We start from the raw sequence: 19,650 nt of genomic DNA, 5'->3' as shown, positions 1-19,650 counted from the left end.
TGACAGGCAGGGACACATGAAATTCTTTGTTGCCTTATCTCTAAGGCACAGTTAATGAAAATGGGTGACAGATAGCAGCACACGACGTTCCATTTTGCTTCATCCCTAACGTAGAGTTCATGAACTGTAGTGGTGTACCATTCTGTCAGTAACCTATGACCAAATATTTCCAATGGGTGAGAAATCTGTAGAAAGTAATGGGCGGGGCAAAAGTCGATCAAACCAGTGTGTTGAGGTCGTTTGAGACTGCATGGGAAATAATGCAGTTTTGAATTAATTTGTTGTGAGGTAACGGTACGGAACTGCGTCTGATATGTAGTACATGCTGCCCAAAAAATAAGTTATTTGAGCCAGTGGTCATGATGTTGCACACTCAGAAGAACACTATATCATTGAGCTATGCAGTCTGCCAGCTTCATTCTACTCAGAGCCTCCATAAACGGATACACTGATTTTGAAACATAGACTGTGTTCGCACGCTATGAATTACCTCGATGAAAATGATATATCGAGAAATAGAACGGATTCAGAAAACGTCGCTTTCGTGGAATACAACTTATTTACAAGAAGTAATGAGAACATCAACATGGGATCTCTAATTGATTCCATATGCCTACATTTCAAGAATGCTTTTGACGCCGTTTAATGCGACTTGTAATCAGATTGCGTGCCTACTGAGTATCGTCTCAGTTGTGAACCCGGATTCGTAAATTGGTGTCAGAAAGATTACAGCGCGTAGTAACTGACGCAAAGTCATCGAGGCGAACAGAAGTGATATGTAGTGTTCCCCAAGGAAGTGTTATAGTCCCTCTGCAGCTCGTAATCATATAAAAGCGTTACGACACAATCTGAACAGCCCTCTTAGACTGCAGGCAATGCTATCATTTACCGTCACGTAAAGTCAGCAAATCATGAAACTCAATTGCAAAATAATTTACACAAGATATCTGTATGCCGCGGAAACTGGCATTTGGCTTTAAATGGTGACAAATATGAAGTCATACACAGGAGTACTAAGAGGAATCCGCCAAATTTCGGTTACACGATAAACCACACAAATTTAAAATCTGCGAATGCAACTAAATACGCTTGAATTACAATTGTGAATAACTTTAAATGGAACGATGACATAGATAATATTGTAAGGGAAGGTAAACAATGGCTGAGACTTATTGGCAGAACACCTAAAAGGTGCAGCAAGACTAGTAAAGAGACTCCCTACACTACGGTTCTCTGTCCTCTTCTGGAGTGCAGGTGGACGGTGAGGGATCCGCATCAGGTTCAAATGGCTCTAAGCACTATGGGACTTAACATCTGAGATCATCAGTTCCTAGACGTAGAACGACTTAAAACCTAACTATCTAAGGACGTCACACACATCCATGCCCGAGGCAGGATTCGAACCAGCGAACGCAACAGCAGCGCGGTTCCGGACTGAAGCGCCTAAAACTTCTCGGCCACAGCGGCCGGCGCCGCATCAGGTATGATTGACATCGATCAATTCCAGAGAAGGACAGCTCGTTTTGTATTATCGAGAAATAGGGGGCACAGCTTCACGGATATGATACGCGAGTTGGTGTGGCAATCGTTGAACCAAAGACGGGTTTCGTTGCGGCGTGACCATTTCATAAAATTTCAATCACTGACATTCTCCTCCGAGTGCGAGAACATTTTGTTGGTTCCCACCTACGTAGAGAAAAATGAAAATTGTAATAAAATATGATAGCCGGCCGGAGTGGCCGAGCGGTTAAAGGCGCTACAGTCTGGAACCGCACGACCGCTACGGTCGCAGGTTCGAATCCTGCCTCGGGCATGGATGTGTGTGATGTCCTTAGGTTAGTTAGGTTTAAGTAGTTCTAAGTTCTAGGGGACTTATGACCATAGCAGTTGAGTCCCATAGTGCTCAGAGCCATTTGAACCATTTTGAATAAAATATGATAAATCCGAGCACACACTTTTAAGTGTTTGTTTTTCCCATGCGCTTTTCGAGAGTGGAACGGTAGAGAAATAGCTTGGAGGTAGTTCGATGAACGCTGTTCCAGGCACTTGGTTGTGAACTGCAGACAAGCCATGTAGATGTAGATACATACACTGTGATGGCGTACGCAGATCCGAGGGTACTCATCTGCTCGACGTGGAGCCACTGACGCGTCCAGAACAGTCCTCGGCCGCTCGCCTGTCGGTTTGCCTCTGCTGCAGCCTCATGGGAAACGGCAACAATGGTCCCCTTACTCATGACCCTCGTTGCTCCAAACGTCGTCGCACTGTGCTATGTAAATATGGATAAGTAGCCTTGCTCAGACATTCGGCCTGTCACTCCTTGCTCCACTGGCTTCTGTCCACATCTCTGATCACAGCAGGAATTAATCTCTGTTGGGTTCCACTCGTACCACTACATCTACATGACGCTCTTCATCGAACCACCTTCAAGCTGTTTCTCTATCGTTCCAATCTCGAACAGCGCGCGGGAAAAACAGACACTTAAATTTTTACGAGCGAGCTCTGATTTATTTTGTTATGATGATCATTTATCGCTATATAGGTGGGCGCCACAAAATATTTTCGCATTCGCAGGAGAAAGCTGGTGATTGAAATTTCAGGAGAAGATCCTGCCGCAAGGAAAACAGCCTTTGTTTTAATGACTGGCACCCCAATTCTCGTATAATATCCGTCGGCACTCTCTCTCAAGTTTCGTGATGATACAAAACGAGCTGCCCTTATTTGAACATTTTCTGTGGCCTTCGTCAATCCTATCTGATGTGGATCCCACACCGCGCAACAGAACTACAAGAGTGGGCAGATAAACATAGTGTAGGCAGTCTCCTTCGTAGATCTGTTGCATTTTCTAAGTGTTCTGAACATAAAAAACAGTCTTTTGTTAGCTTTTCCCAAAACATCATCTATGTGAAAGTGGTTTAAGTTATTTGTAGCTGTAATCTCTAAGTACTAACAGAACACACAGTTTTTAGATTTGTGTGACTTATTGTATAACCGTATAACCGAAATTTAGCGAATTCTTTTTAGTACTCATGTGGATGGCTTCAAACATTTTATTATTTAGTCAACTGACACTTTTCGCACCATACAGATATCTTGTCAAACTCATTTTGCAATTGGTTGGGATTATTTGATAACTATACAAGACGGTAAAGGTCGGCATCATCCGCACGCAATCTAAGAGGGCTGCTCAGAAGGCTTCCTAAACCGTTTATGTAGATCAGGAACAGCGGAGGATCTTTAACACTTCCTTGGGGAACACCAGATAATACTTGTGTTTTATTCGGTGATTTTCCGTCGTTGCTATGAACTGTGATCTTTCTGCTGGAAAATCACAATTCCTGTCGCACAACCTAGACGATACTCTCTAGGCACGCAATGAGATTAGAAGTCGCTTGTGAGGAACGGTGTCAAAAGCCTTCTGGAAATCTAAAAATATTGAATTAATTTGAAAAGCCCTGTAGACAGCACTCATTACTTCCTGAGAATAAATAACTAATTGAGTTTCACAAGAACGATATTTTCTGAATCCATGTTGGCTTCTTGTCAATAAACTGTTTTCTTCGAGGTAATTCATAATGTTTGAACACAGCATATCTTCCAAAATCCTACTACAAATCGACGTTAGTGATATGAGTCTGTAAATCAGCGGATTACTCATATTTCCTTGTTCAGGTATTTGTGTGACCGGTGCAGCTTTCCAGTTTTGAGGTACGGATCTTTCGACGAACGAGCGGTTGTATATGATTGCTGGGTATGCAGCTGCTGTATCAGAATACTCTGTGACGATCGTGACCGGTATGTCTTCGCTAGCTGAACCGACTCCTCATTCCCGTTAAGCACGCACCTCGGTCTATACAAATCAGACATCTGTAGCGGTGCCATTATAGCAACAGCGCGAGTGGCTCCACGGCGTGTTTGCAGACTTTAGGAAGCTACTGGTTAGTGCAAACAGCAGTTCCAGTTATTACCAACTCATGTTAGTGTTTGCAAATTGGATATCAACTACATTGTTAATACCATACGGTCTTTCTTTAGTGGCAGTTGTTGATAGTTGCTCTGAGTAACAATTAGCACTGAAATTTAAGTTCCTCTGAAACAGAAAAGACTCATAAAGGATGGGTGCTGCGAGGCATACAAAGGCCTTCATAGATTCGTTCACCGCTCCACTTAGCTGATCGTTATTATTCTGGTCACAGCTTCATTACCACACCGTTGACCGTTATAATTGCAACAAAAGGAAGGTTAGGAAATAGGGAAATGCTACTTACTCTAAATTACGAAGAATACATGACTAAATTTTTAGTTGATTTAGGTTTTTATTTTTTATTTTTGAGTCATCAGTCTCCTGACTGGTTTGATGCGGCCCACCACGAATTCTTCTTCGCTGTCAATCTCTCAATCTCAGAGTAGCAATTGCGCCCTATGTCCTCAGTCATTTGCTGGATGTATCCTAGTATCTGTCTTCCTGCACGCCTTTTACCCTCCACAGCTTCATCTAGTACCATGGAATTTAATCCCTGGTGTCTTAAAAGATGTCCTATCATCCTGTCCCTTCTTCTTGTCAGTGTTTTCCATATATTCCTTGCCTCGCCGAATCTGTGGTGATTCCTTGCCTTATTAGTTCACATAATTTTCGACACCACATCTCAAATGCTTCGAGTCTCTTCTGTTTGATTTTCCCACAGCTTTTTTTTTTTTTTTTTTACTACCATACAATGCTGGACACAACTTACGTAATGTCTGACTCCAAAGACGATAAACGTGTCTTCTTTATTCGTGCCAAATTACTATCAGCACAGCTTCTTATTCATTGTGTGTGTGTGTGTGTGTGTGTGTGTGTGTGTGTCTGTAATGATGCAGCGCGAAAAAAAAAACCAATAGCTAACAGGAAAATGTATTGCAATGTGTGCAAAAGATATGAACATTTTTAATGCTGTTTCTGGTGAAGAACTAGGCCAAGAAGGTCTACATGCACATTATGGAGGAGTCAGCGTTTCAGATGTAACGCTACGTCCCTCTACTATAAGCAGCCATGTCTAAGTGTGGGCTAATGAAATTTGAAACAGCATACTTTTTTCTGTTATTATGGCAGATATTAATAAAATATGCTGATTCACATACTCAGATGTATTATTTGGCGCTTACAACACATTTCACTAACATTCATTGATCTCTTGTGAATAATGTTTTATTTACAGCTAAAATCCTGGACACTTAAAAGATGGTATAAATTGTTAACAATGAAATGAGTGGAGCACTTTGATGGACGTGTTGCATAATTTTGCTTTTTGTGTCACTAGGGTGCCAATACAATACAAGCTTTGGAAAAGCTCGACAGGCTACTTTGTGCTGCTCATTTTATTCCACAGCACTTAACCACATTTTCGATGAAGATAGATTCAAGTTAAATGATGCCCCGAACATCGCAGCAACAATAAATACTGTAATATTCATTGTACAGTACAGGAAGAAAGCAACCCCGCTTATCTTTGGAATCATAATTGAAACCATAGGCCAGTACATGCTGGAACGGCTTGTACGCTATCCTAAAGTGGCTGCTTTAGAGACGCTAACGAATTCTGCTTAGATTCCAGGGACATGATAATCAGCTTCCAGGAATTTTTTTTAATTTCCTGAAACCATTTACAGAGGTCACAGGTGAGTTAGAAGGCGAGAAAGCCTACAATAATTAATTTTTCTTTGGTATGACAACAAATTTGCAGTGTCTGTCAGAGTAAGTTAAATTACTGCAGTTACAAGTACTGTTTCAGGATGAAACGAGGGAAGAATTTATTTGTAATTAACTTGACTAACTGTTATACAGGGGGAGATATGTATTAGTTAACAGGAGATACAAGGGATTAAAACCCGAGCTGTGACTTTTCTGCGTGAGAAGATTGTAATTACTTCCATACATAAAACTACTACGCTTCTTTGGCCATCATTCCGTGATGTCAATATGCTTGATGTAAATGAAAAACAGGAAATTTTTAGCAGTTTGCGATAAGAGTGTGCTAGTTTTGCAGGTACTACATTCAATCTTTAATGTAACCGTTTTTGTATAATTGGTACATAGCGTGTTATAGCCAAAAGAAAACATTCTAATTCGCTTAACATTTTGCCAATGTAAACTATATTTTTTCGAGCACACCATCATCTAGTTCTCTATGACATCTTTCTCTTTTGTTTATTTACAGGGAGCCTTCAAGTACAGTATCATCGCCAATAAGAATGAGAGATCGTTACAAGGGCTGGAAGAACAACGTAATATCTGCTGCAGCTGGAGCTACCTTCCAGATTTTAGTGGACGTTGGTGGTGATGATAACATTTTAAAGTGGCTTTGTAGACACGAACGCATCTAACACTAATGGCGGCAGTAACACGACGTATTTTATGTATTCCGGCAGCAAGCGTACCTACTGAACGGTGCTTTATATTTTAGAAAATCTGGTATGTTATTAACAAATCGTTGCAGCCCTTTAAATCGAGACTCATCAACAGTAACTATAAATTTTTTAAGCGAAACGTGTGAGGATTTACAGCTGTGGACTTAAAATGTTGTTTTCATGTTTTCTTTACACAAATGATGGTTCCCTATTTTTCAGGGATAGTATTTATTTTGTTTATTGTTTCCTATTATTCACTTGGAGAATGAATCTCCTGTTTGGAATGAGTCCCTATTTGTGCTTGTATCATTATCAAATTATGTTTCACGTACTGTATAAAGTTGAGTGTGTCACATAAGCGTTGTTGGCAACATTACTTTTGTGTTAAAATGAGAGAGAGAGAGATAGAATGTAAAGAGCGTGTCAGAACTCTCCATTACATTGATTAAATATTACACTGAGTATCGAAAACAATATAGCCAACTTAAGGCTGTTCTTTGCATTGTGTAAGATTCTGTATTCTCTATGGAAATAAATAAGCACTCAGATATCGATAGTAACAATATGAGGATGAAACATGGGAACGCGAGTCTAAGCGTGGTTGTGAGACGAGGTCTGTCTGCGAGAGTAATATTTCAGTGGTGTTGGTCGAGAACTCGGAGACAAAAGACGTGTCACGCTGCCCTCGTGTCGGTGATGGCAGTTCTTACCACACTCAAGGCCTGATTTCATTTATATGACCAGGAAAGATTTAGATGGCTTAACTACGCTGGAAGATGGAATTCAAGGTTAAATTCGCAAGCATAGCGTAAAGCGCAATTGCAGGGCTAGGCTCGTGATTGTTAGTCCCAGTTTGCAATAATCCCATGTTTTGCTTGTCAGTTAAAGAAGACTCCTTATCCTCCAAATAATAATACTTATTCTCCAAAAAGGCTCAGATGGCTCTGAGCATTATGGGACTTAACTTCTGAGGTCATCAGTCCCCTAGAACTTAGAACTACTTAAACCTAACTAACCTAACGACATCACACACATCAATGCCCGAGGCAGGATTCGAACCTGCGACCGTAGCGGCCACGCGGTTCCAGGCAGTAGCGCCTAGAACCGCTCGGCCACCCCGGCCGGCAGTTATTCTCCACAACTAATTGACAAATATGATGTGGTTATTAAATGTTAATCTAATTTTGAAATTGAAATAATTTGTTAATCTGGCACTAGGCCATTGTTGATATTTATAAGATCATTACCAGGCATTTCGCCAGCATTATGACTTGTCAAACTATTATTGGTCATGACGATTTCTGAAGTTTTTAAATAGACTTAATTTATGAAATCCCTTTTTACAAGTTATTTATTGGGTAACAGGACCCAAGCAAACTCCTTTTTATTAAATTCATTCTTGGTAACAATAAGATTTAGCCGCTGCTGCTGCGAATTGCTGTAAACCACTTGGAAAAAGGCAGTCATCGAAAGAGGTGAGTGCAAAACTTGGAGTCAAATCAGAGACACTGACACACCACAACATGTCACGTATTCTACTCCAGTAAATTTCGTTGCGCAAGCCAGATTATGTACACTTTAAATTCTTATTTAAATACGCAGTCAGCTAGCTTATGCAAATGTTAGTTTTAAGTTTTTTATTTAACGATATGTTTAGGACTTAAATGACAGTGAAACTGAGATTCATACAACACGCACACAGTGTTATGCAGGATAGATTCCGATTACTGATAGCTGAGGTTGCTTATCGAGTCCATTCTCACAGACGAACATAGGCTTTATTCGTTGTAGGTACGTTACAAGACAGAAAGACAAAGAAATAAAGGAAGAGAGAGGTGTTGGGTTGGTGCAGTGCAGTAAGGCTAGATGAGGCGGCATGTCAGCAAAGACTGGTCATGTTTTGCTTATTCACGTATGCGGAGTGCCCGAGTCAAGTCATGTGAGGCCAAACACGAGCGATTAGGTGCTCCCTCCAGCATGAGAGTCGTGGCCGGTCAAATGTAGAGCGCTGCAGCACCAGTGCTGACAGACCGCGCTGCTCAGTGTTGTTAGCTGACTAAAGGTACGTGACACGACTGTACGAAGATGCACGGCTGGGTGAACAATATTTGTCTGTCTTCTCTGGCGCTAACCGCGTAGGGCCATTGAGAACCTTGCATGGCATTGAATGAGGAGCTCCAAAACGCAACGGTTTTACACACACACACACACACACACACACACGTACACAAACACACAGTCGAGGAGTCCACAGTACTGCATGCGGCAATATCGCAGAACGATTGACTGCAGTTGCGGAAGGACTCGATTCTGTCTGTGTGGAATTCTGGTCGAAGTTACCTAAGAGGCGTAACGCGATATTGACGGGAACAAGCAACATTCCAATGTGACTTCTGAATGAGAAACCCGCTGTGTATTCTATTGGCATCATTCCTCCCTAACCTGTGCAACTGCATACTCAAGCACGTAGTAGCCTTCACGCCGATAGTGATCAGAGAGAACAGATGTGTAAAGAATGCCGAAAAACTTTTAAGGTCAGGTTCATTTCACCAAAATAAGAGGTCTGTTTATAATATCGAAGCTGAACAAGTTCTCATACCTCTTAAGATGTCCATTTTATAGTTAAGGTTTACTCGACCTTTTTACCGCGTAAGGAACTTGTCGGTATTCTCTTGGGACATCCCATATATATGAGGTTTTTTGCATCTAATGATCGTTGCTGTCATATCTCTGATTGCTGACCATTTCTCCTGGGACACCCTATATATATCGTACACACATATAAATTTCTTTTTCTCCTAATTCTTTTTAGTTTCTCCTCAATAGTTACCCAATCTGCTCACCCAATTTTTAACATTCTTCTGCTAACCTACATTTAAAAACTTACAGTGTTTTTAACTGCAGTGTATTATCTCATTTTTGTTTATGATGATCACTTGTTTGAGTCAGTGCTTAGAACATCTTTAGATCTATTGAAGTTGCAGGACAACCTATCAGCTATATGTGCTGCGCACAACCTCCGTAACTCGCTTGACAACGTCTCTGTTTCGGCATCGTCAGTGTTTTTCTGGCCAAATTGCAGAAGCCGTTGACTAATTTCATTGTCTCATTTCCTAATTTAACTTCACCTTATTTATGTCGTCTATAATCTATTATTTTATTTTCTTTTGCTGATACTCATCTAATCATCTAAGAACTTCTTTTCAAGACACTATCCATTCCGTTCAACTGCTCTTGCAAGACATTTGCAGCCTCTGAAACAATAAAGTGTCGTCAGCAAACCGCAAAATTCTTATTCGTCTCCCTGAATTCTAATTACCTTTCCCTACAGCTTCTCGATACATCCCTCTAGTACTCCCTTGTCAACTACACTTTTCTTTCATTTACTTCGACTCTTTTAACTGCAGCCTGTTTCTGTACTAATTGTAAATAACCTTTGGCCCTCTCTGTTTTATCATTGCTACCTACAAAATGAAGTGGGAGATATGATTCTGCATGAAGAGTTTGACAGAGCACTGAAAGACCCAAATCGGAACAAGGTCCCGCGAGTAGACAACATTGCATTAGAATTACTGATAGCCTTGGGAGAGCCAGCCCTGACAAAACCCTACCATCTGGTGAGCAAGATATATGAGACATGCGAAATACCGTCAGACTTCAAGAAGAATATAATTCCAATCCCAAAGGAAGAAGGTGTCGACAGATGTAAAAATTACCAAACTATCAGTTTAATAAGCCAGGGCTGCGAAATACTAACGTGAATTCTTTACAGACGAATGGAAAAACTGGTAGAAGCCAATCTCGGGGAAGATCAGTTTGAATTCCGTAGAAATGTTGGAACACGTGAGGCAATACTGACCCTAAGACTTATGTTAGAAAATAGATTAAGGAAACGCAAACCTACGTTTTTAGCATTTGTAGGCTTAGAGAAAGCTTTTGACAATGTTGACTGGAATACTCTCTTTCAAATTCTGAAGGTGGCAGGTATCGAATACAGGGATCGAAAGGCTATTTACAATTTGTACAGAAACCAGATGGCAGTTGTAAGAGTCGAGGGGCATCAAAGGGAAGCAGTGGTTGGGAAGGGAGTGAGACAGGGTTGTAGCCCACAAAATTTCAAAGAGTATACGTCAGTCAACAATGTCAAAAGCATTTACTAAATCTACTAATTCTGTAAAGATAGGTTTGCCATTCCCCAGCTTAACTTCTAAGATACGTCGTACGGCTCCTACATTTCTCCAGATCCCAAGCTAATCTCCCACGAGGTTAGCTTCTACCACTTTTCTCATTCTCCTATAAGTAACTCGTGTCAGTATTTTACAAGCATGACTTATTAAAACGACATTTTGGTAATATTCGCACCTGTCAGCACTTGCTTTCTTTTAAATAGAAATTCTTCTTCAAGTCTGAGAGTATTTCGCCTTTGTGGTATATCTTGCATACACGATGGGTTAGTTTTGTCATGGATATCTTTCCAGAGGCTTTCAATACTTCTAAGGAGAATGTCCTCTATTCCAACGGACTTCTTGCGACTCTCTCTTGCTCTGTCAAATTATCCTCACAGTACTAGATCTCCAGTCTCTCTCATCTACTTCTACTTCTCTTTGCATAATATTGTTTTCAAGTGTGTTTCCTTTATAAAGACCCTCTATGTTTTCTTTTCACCTTTCAGCCTTTCTTTCTTTTCTTAGTACAAATTCAAATCGGTGACTAGTAAGTTATACACAGAAGTGACAAAGTCATAGGATAGCGATCCACACATATATAGATGGCGGTAGATGCTTTGGAAGTAGGGACTGGCACGTTACGAGGATAAGAGCGCACAGAAGAGAAATACTACAGGTCCATTAAACCGTCATCCTATATTCGAATTCAAGGTATAAAAGGAAAGTGCACTGGCCACTGGCGGATCTGTCATTCGTACTCAGGTGATTCACGAGGAAAGGTTTCCGACGTGGTTATGACCTCACGAAGGGAAATTAAGAGTTTGAACGTGGAATAGTAGTTGGAGCTAGTCGAAATTCAGTTAGTACACAAAATCCTTCACCGGCAACACTTTCGCAATCATGGAGGGCTATAGCGACGGCATGGCTGAATACTTCTGCAGAGGACTTCCAATGTCCAGTTAAGTCCGTGCCATGTCGAGTCCCTGCACTACGCCGTGCAAAAGGAGGGCCGATATGGTCTTAGTAGGCATCCCATGACTTTCGTCACCTCAGTGTAATTAGAATTATTTTGGAATTCTAACTCAGTCAATAACGTTTTGCATTAGGTAATAAACGCGATTTGAGTGAAAGTCCGTGATGCACTGAAGTGACAAAATTAATATTTCTTCCGACAAAAAGATACTGATAATTCTTTTTAAATAAAATTGATGACTCAGTGGTGCCTACAAACATCAAATCACTATGTACGTGCATAGAAAGTTGCAGAGCTCTGTCAGTGGCAGATAAAAGTGACAGGTGTGAAGTTCGTGTGAACTTGGTGGTCATGGCCTAACACTTCACCTACACGTTGCCCTTCGAGCTGATAAATTCTGCATCTTTCCTCACCTACTATATGGAGGGGGCGGGGGGCATAGAATAGTGAAATGGTGAAATTTCGTTTTGTCGTCTTACGAATACTTCATTTAGTGTTCTTCTGTTGTAAGGAAGTGAGCAGTGACCATAAACAACTCACGGGAATGAAAATAATTTGGTGTCTCATACCTATTGAGAGTACAGGTTTATTTGGGAGAAGACTGGTGAAAAGAATGTACTATGACATGGTTAGGAGATTATTCTAATACTCGTCTTCCTGCGGGTCGAGATCTGAACCCTGCACTTCCCAATTAGATATACTATGTCTTAACACATTCGATCACCAATGAAGGCTGGTGCATGTTTGTTTTAGGTCTTAATTCCCGTACAGGCAGTAGCGAGATTCTTCGCGTTATTATGATGGACTCGTCTTCATACTGAATGGTAACTAAAGGAGACATGGCCTAAATGCCAGTCCAATATTGAGCGTAGAAATTTTTCGACACCATGTTATTAGTTGGCCTGTCGGAGTGGAGGTCCTAAGTTAGGCATAGATGATGCCATTTTGGACGTCATTAGTTGATGTAGTAATCTGAGTAAACAGTGGTTAAAATTTCATTTAGGTATCCGGTTTATAACTCTTGCACAGCATGAGATATGATAGTGACACTGCTGTACTACAATTTCTAACTCAGTTATGTATCAATCAGTGTTTCTCTTTAATCCATTTCTGAAATATGTGTAGTAAAATCTCAAACATACTTACAGGATACTTTTTTATTAAACTTAAAATATTTACGTACAATATTTCCTTGTGAGTACTGTGCAGATTGACTGCAGCGACTGATAATGTGTTCTCTCGGTGCAACGGAAGAAATAAATCGTACTTACCTCTAGGTATTCTGGTTTTTGGATCATTATCGATGGGTACGGTCCAATCCAGGACCGGAAGATTGGACCGAACTTCTTGATCACCTCGTCAAATTTGCGCATCCGATCTGCAACAAAGAACACGAAAGACATAATAAGTCTTCCAACTGATAACGTCTCTATACAGTTAAATAACAACATTATGCTTCGTTGCCGCTTCTTTCTCATTTTTTTATATCCGATTGGATATATCTGCGGGTATGTGTTTGTATTTGAGGACAGGTGAATAGGTCGATCAAAAGAATTAAAAATATAATAGTCCACTGTTAAGCTTGTCAAAGGCACATAAGGCCTAGTTTGAGTACTCCAAACAAATGGAAAATTGAACATTAAATACGTTCATCATTCAATTTTATTTTCCTCTCTGAAGAAGGAACTCATCAAAAAAGAATAAACACAACGAAAAGTCTGCACTTTACCGTTGTTCTTTCAAGCGCATACTTCTGTTGGAAGGGCTTTAAAAGAGAAGACATAAGTAAACGTGAGACACCAACAACCAGGAACAGAAAACAGTTACCGTACACAAATTCATTGACACCAAATAAATTCAAGAATTTTAAACTGACGACACTATAGATACTTCTGTTAAAAGGCAAGGGCGTTAGGAGGTACAGTAAACTCTTATACCGTAGGAATGTTTACAGACATGAAATCAGCGTCGGGGGTGTAAGACGATCAATGACAGAAACTGCATTTTGTAGTTCATCATCAAAATGGCGAACTACTTCTACGTTAGTAACACCCAATAACGAAATTAACAACAATGTAAAGAATAAAAACAAGTCTTGCATGTAGCCCAATTTCGTTTTTTTTTTTTTTTTTTTTTTTTTTATTCAACTAAGCGGTATTTCACAATGGTTTAAGATATTGGAGCATGAAGAAAATTCTAGTCTGCCTATCCGAATGTAGGTTTCTGTGGTTTACAACCACTTCAGGCTAAATACAGAAAACGTTTGAAATCGCTGCTGCCGATTTCGTCCCTCGCCAGTGATCAATTGTAATAGTTTTTCAGCGGCTCATAAGTTGTCTGTCGGCTACAAGCTAGATTCTAACATGGTTTCTTAGTATCTCATCTATTATATGTTATTATTTGTCTTCTTTACATTCCATCTTTTATGCGAATTTGGTTTTTAGACAATTTTTTACATTGTGACCCCTGGGTATCGAAAAAAACACATCCACAAAGGGGACATTATTATCACTTCTAGCAGAAGTTTACGTATGCTGAAAATGATGGCATTGACCTCCAGTTTTGTATATGGCACACCTACTTAGGTAGGCGAGCCGGGGATGAGGGGGTGCGTATATTTTTAGTTGAATTTTGTATCTTACGTTAGTTATGATAGAGGAAATTAATTTGTAAATCTTTCTTAAATAATATTTTAACTATGAGCTATGATTTTTCTGACCGTAGGATGGCCTGATGATGGTACTTTGTGCAGAAACCAGAAGTCATTAGCAAAATACAAGGGCAATAACTGACTAAAGCAAATGAAATTTTCTTTGATTGCATTGGTCGCGTTTCCAGCCGACAGTACATCGGGAATATGTAAGTTAGCATTTTGTATTTAATTGTCTTTCTCATAGAATTTAGCACATATTTTCTTTGTCATGAGGCGAAAATTTATAAATAGGACAGTAATAATAAGAAAAGTGTACAACATTCCAAATGTCCGAAACGTCACACGGAATCCGCTCGTGGTGACGGGTGAGGAATGAACGCCTCAGGTTAGCTTGTCTGTACCACACGTTATGGTCTCACTGCTTTGTTTTCTTAAAATGTGATCAGCATTTACAGTTAGTAAATTTTTTTGTGGAAGTGTAATTATTGGTGAATTTGAAAGAAACCATGAAAGATTCGCCACTAAAACCGATTTGTCGTTGTGAGTGGTCTCTGATGTTGATAAAAACCGGATAACGTACGTAAACACTGATATGAACAGGCCGTTATCGCCTACGGGAGATGATGATAAGTCAGCCTGTTCCGCCGATAAAAAGAACAGCTTCAAAGTAACTATCAACTGGCTGCAAAATATCGTAAAATACGAAGGTCGAAAATTTAGGTGTGTCCATATATAATTGATTACATCCACATACATAAATGGGCTCCGAACATTTCTACTTTTTGTTATGATTTCCCTCGAAATACTTGTGATAATGCGAGGTAACACACCACTGAACGCTTTTACGACCTCTGATTAGAGCTAGCTCCGCAATGAAGTTTTTATCTTCTCATTATTTAAAAACATTGACAACGAAGGCTTTGTTTATATACCAAGAATGTGATGTGAGGTCATGGGCTCTCGTAAAATGAAACGTTAAGAGCTCATAGCTTCCCTCGTCGTAGTTTCTGAATTGGACGCATCAGTTACTAAAGTATTGGACAATTCACGCTGGAATCTGTTATCCTTATATATCATTTCGGTCACAAAATTGCCTTGCCGCCGGTAGACAGAATTTGTTTCTCGGTTATGGGGATCTGATAGAAGTCGCTACATGAATTAGACACAACACTGATGTATTGTATTGTATGTTAACCGGGGACCTAGAAACGACGGAGAGGCTCCCTCCCCGTCGCAGCCGCAGTGGTCCACAACCCCACGACGTCTACCGCAGTCCACAGTCCACTTCACCCCTCCGCTGCCCAACACCGAAACAAGGGTTATTGTGCGGTTCGGTCCCCGGTGGACCCCCCCAGGGAACGTCTCACGCCAGACGAGCGTAACGCCTTATGTTTGCCTGGTAGAGGAATGGTGGTGTACCCGTACGTGGAGAACGTGTTTGCGCAGCAATCGCCGACATAGTGCAACTGAGGCGGAATAAGGGGAACCAGCCCGCATTCGCCGAGGGAGATGGAAAACCGCTTAAAAACCATCCAGAGGCTGGCCGGTTCACCGGACCTCGACAGAAATCCGCCGGGCGGATTCGTGCCGGGGACCAGGCGCTCCTTCCCGCCCGGAAAGACGTGCGTTACACCGCACGGCCGACCGGGCGGGCACACTGATGTAAGTATCCCATGGTACCAAGCAAACTGTCGCAGTGCCGAAACCACTAGACGCGGGGGGAGCACGATTTGAATATACGCCTGACCCACTAGCCTGACACTAGAGATACCCTATCTCGTCCTCGACCAGGTAATGGCCACCATAATCACCCCACATCAACCATCACAGTACTGGAAACGCTGTTCACCTTCCTTCCTATAAAAGACGTATTTAGGATATATTGATCCCCAGGATGAACCCGTTCTGATAGAAAACCTACAAGTACTGCGTTTGAGAAAAAATATTCGAATTAAAAGTCAACTACACAGTATTTGTGGTTTATTACGAGGGGCGTTCAATAAGTAATGAAATACTTTTTTTTCCTCTGCCATTTTCTGTTGACAAAGTGCTGTGGAACATCGTGGAATATTCCTGCTCCAGGTCCTATAGTTTCATGACGTTCCGATGTGTGGCGGCGCTATACGTAGCCTTCAAAATTGCTGGCGTTTGTAGTGGAGGTGGGTTCTAAGCGGAGAGCTGTCATTGAGTTTCTTTTGTTGGAAACCCAAATAAGCGGAGAGCTGTCATTGAGTTTCTTTTGTTGGAAACCCAGAGCATCACAGATATTTGTAGGCTCATGGAGAATGTCTACGGAGGCCTGGCAATGAACAAAAGCACGGTGAATTGTTGGAAAGACGTCTGTCATCTGATGTGTCGACAGAAGTGCCGACACAGTGTTATTTTGAGGGGGCCGATAGGCACGCTATCTAACGCAGACGGGCGTGAATTCTGGAACAGGATAACTATTGAATGGTAGCAAGAAAAGTACGTAGCTGCTTTATACTTAACTTTAATGACTCCTTGTGATACATCTCTCTTGACTATACAAATGCGACTCGTAAGATACATGCACTGTTACAATTGGCGCCTTGCTAGGTCGCAGCCATGGACTTAGCAGAAGGCCACTCCAACTGTCTCTCGGCAAATGAGAGGAAGGCTTCGTCCGTATTGTCGCTAGCAATGTCGTCCGTACAACTGGGGCGAGTGCTCGTCCGTATCTCGAGACCTGCCTTGTGGTGGCGCTAGGTCTGCGATCACACAGTACTAAATGGACCGCGGCCGATTTAAGCTACCACCTAGCAAGTGTGGTGTCTGGCGGTGACACCACATCATCTTCGCAACAAGATTGCGCTAAACCTTCCGATTTCCCGTGTGCCAACCGGCTGCAGCACGCAGTGACTCCTGCCAAATTGGGAAGTGCGGACGCCCTAATTCCAAATGATCAACGGCTCACAACAGAACACTTCACTGCTCAAGTGAAGGTCTCTGTTGGTAGTAGTGACACAGTCGTCCACCAGCTGCGGTACACGAAGCTGCCTGCCCACTGGGTTCCTCGACGCCTAGCACAAGACCGTTTAAGAACTTCCACCTGTTTGGCCCAACCAGGGACGCACTCAGCGGGAAGCAGTACGTGGGTGATGAGAAGTTTGGTTCGGACATTACAGTGGTACCATGCGGGCATACAGGCCCTCTTAGCAAGGTGGCGCAAAGCCCTCGCATTAAACATAGATGAAGTTGAAAAGCAGGATTTTGTAGCCAGAAAGATCGGGAATAATGTGTTGCACTGCACTCCTGAATAAAACCAACATGCTTTCAGGAAAAAAGAGGTCATTAATATTGAATGCCCCTCGCAAATAACTGTAAAAAAATTACAGCACCATTTATTTTTTAATAAAAGATGAAAAGAATTGCATTCATTAAGGTATTCGAGACAATTTATTAAAAAAGTTACGGACAAATACGTTTTTCTAAAAAAAAAATTGAGATTAATGTGGGTGCAAAAATCAGTATTTCAATTTTAAGAATAAAATATTATATTTTATTATTTATTTAATTAATCATACAGAATAGCCCACCGCCTTGAAATGTAAAGTGGGTCAGATACTTCTAAATGTAACAGGGAAGACTTCTTTTTGTTACAATCTTATTGGTATGCAGCTGTTAATGCTGTTTTAAATCATATAAAAACCGTATTGTATAATAAATTCTCTAGGGTGCAGAGAATTTAATGTTCTCCAATCGTTAAAGCTGTTCTGTATAATCTACTTCTGCCTAGTTTAGGAGAATATGATTTATATAATGGAAATCTCAAAAAGAAATAAATACCATAAGTATGGTGGAAATAAGTTGTAACATTTAGAGGAAAGTGGTAGATTGTATTTGGATGTTTAATATAGTCTAAGTAGCTCGTTGGTTGACAATAGCCTGTTTCTACCTATTTCAGGCGGGAAGGTCTCGGTAGGACCTCGAGCTGTTCTCATTTACAATAGTGTGTGTTTAGTGTACTGATATGTTTTTGGAGTGTTGCATGTCAGGACACTACATGATATTCAGTAGTTGCTTGTTTGTCTACTTGCTGATATTTGAGGTGTATTCTATGTGATACCTGAGATAAATACACACCTGGAGTTATATAGATTATATACTGGTTGAGCATCTGATACACGGAATTTTAGCTTTACATAAAGAACACACTTATGAATGTAAATTTATTAGTAGAAACAGAATGTAGTTCATTACTTCTTCAGTGCAGTATTCCTTAAATAACTTCATACATTGCTTTACATTACTATAAGCAAGCACCTATGTTAGACAGTTGTCAATCAGCAAAAGGAATGTATGAACCATCATTTGTGTACTCGCTGAATGAAATCGCCATAAATAGAAGATAACGTGCGGTAGATGATTATTTTTTAATTCGAAAATCGAGTGGGAAACGAAACGATCGAATAGTTCGAGATCCGCTCTGCACTCATTTTTCCAACGACTCAGTGGGAAAGATGTTTTAAAACTGAGACTAACTGAAAACTTCGACTTACCCTCTCGCTTCGTAAGGAATGCGATGTACGTAGTCCCTATAAAAGGCAGGGCTACGAGGCCAGGAAGCTTTTCGACCTGCCTCCAGCGCCATTTCCTGGAGATGATGCTCGCAGACACTGCGACCACAACAGCCGCCAGAAGCAGTGCCGTTATGTCCAGCATCCCCCAGGGCCGTCGGAGCGAGATCCCGCCAACGTTCTACACGCCGACTGAGTGCAGCGCGCGGTGGAGACTGGCCGCTTTCAAGGCTGCCCGCGGCTCGACCTCTGGACCGGTCCAAACTCCACGCAGCAGCTGATTCACAGTGACGCTGCACTCTGCGGCCGGTGTTCTCCAAAACACCTGCTCCCATCATTCACAACGTACACACAGGTAAGTTTAAGAGCTCGGTTGGTTGCTTGGTTGGTTTAGGGGAGGGGACCAAACAGCGATGTCATAGGTCCCATGGGATTTGTGAAGGATGGGGAAAGAAGTTAGTCGTGCTTATTCAATGGAACCATGCTGGTAGTTACCTGAAGAGATTTAGAGAAATTACGGAAATCCTAAATTGGCTGGACGCGCATTTGAACTGTTGTCCTACCGAATGAGAGTTCAATGTGCTGACCACTGCACCACCTCGCTCAGTAAAAGTTCGATAATTCACACTTACCGACAGATGGTGTTATTTAGCTCTACCACATTCGTTACTCAAACAGAAAAACTGAGTAGTCTGACTGTGAGTAAGATTTAGAAACTTTGTTGTTGTTGTGGTGGTGGTCTTTCGTCCGAAGACTGGTTTAATGCAGCTCTCCATGCTACTCTCTCCTGTGCGAGACTCTTCATTTCCGAATAACTACTGCTTCTGAATCTGCTTACTGTATTCATCTCTTGGTCTCCGTATACGATTTTTACCCCCCCCCCCCCTCCCACTTCCCACCAGTACTAACTTGATGATCTCAAAATGTGTCCTA

The 19,650-nt window shown here is 41.3% G+C and overlaps 1 protein-coding gene across 3 annotated transcripts in view; it reads right to left on the bottom strand.

Moving 5' to 3' along the window:
- The window catches only part of LOC124622176 (cytochrome P450 4C1-like), a 79,306-nt gene extending 60,410 nt beyond the window's left edge, over nucleotides 1–18,896 (bottom strand). For all 3 annotated transcript variants that reach the window (XM_047147819.1, XM_047147820.1, XM_047147821.1), the window contains exons 1-2: nucleotides 18,700–18,896; nucleotides 12,798–12,904 (exon numbers count right to left, since the gene is read on the bottom strand). In XM_047147819.1, the coding sequence (XP_047003775.1) occupies nucleotides 12,798–12,904; nucleotides 18,700–18,862 (270 nt within the window). In that variant the 5' untranslated portion in view covers nucleotides 18,863–18,896. The remainder of the gene's footprint in view (nucleotides 1–12,797; nucleotides 12,905–18,699) is intronic.
- Between the last annotated feature and the right edge of the window lie 754 nt (nucleotides 18,897–19,650).

Source organism: Schistocerca americana, chromosome 7 (genome assembly GCF_021461395.2).
Source record: "Schistocerca americana isolate TAMUIC-IGC-003095 chromosome 7, iqSchAmer2.1, whole genome shotgun sequence".
Lineage (NCBI taxonomy): Eukaryota > Metazoa > Arthropoda > Insecta > Orthoptera > Acrididae > Schistocerca > Schistocerca americana.
This window is presented reverse-complemented; position numbering and strand designations above follow the sequence as displayed.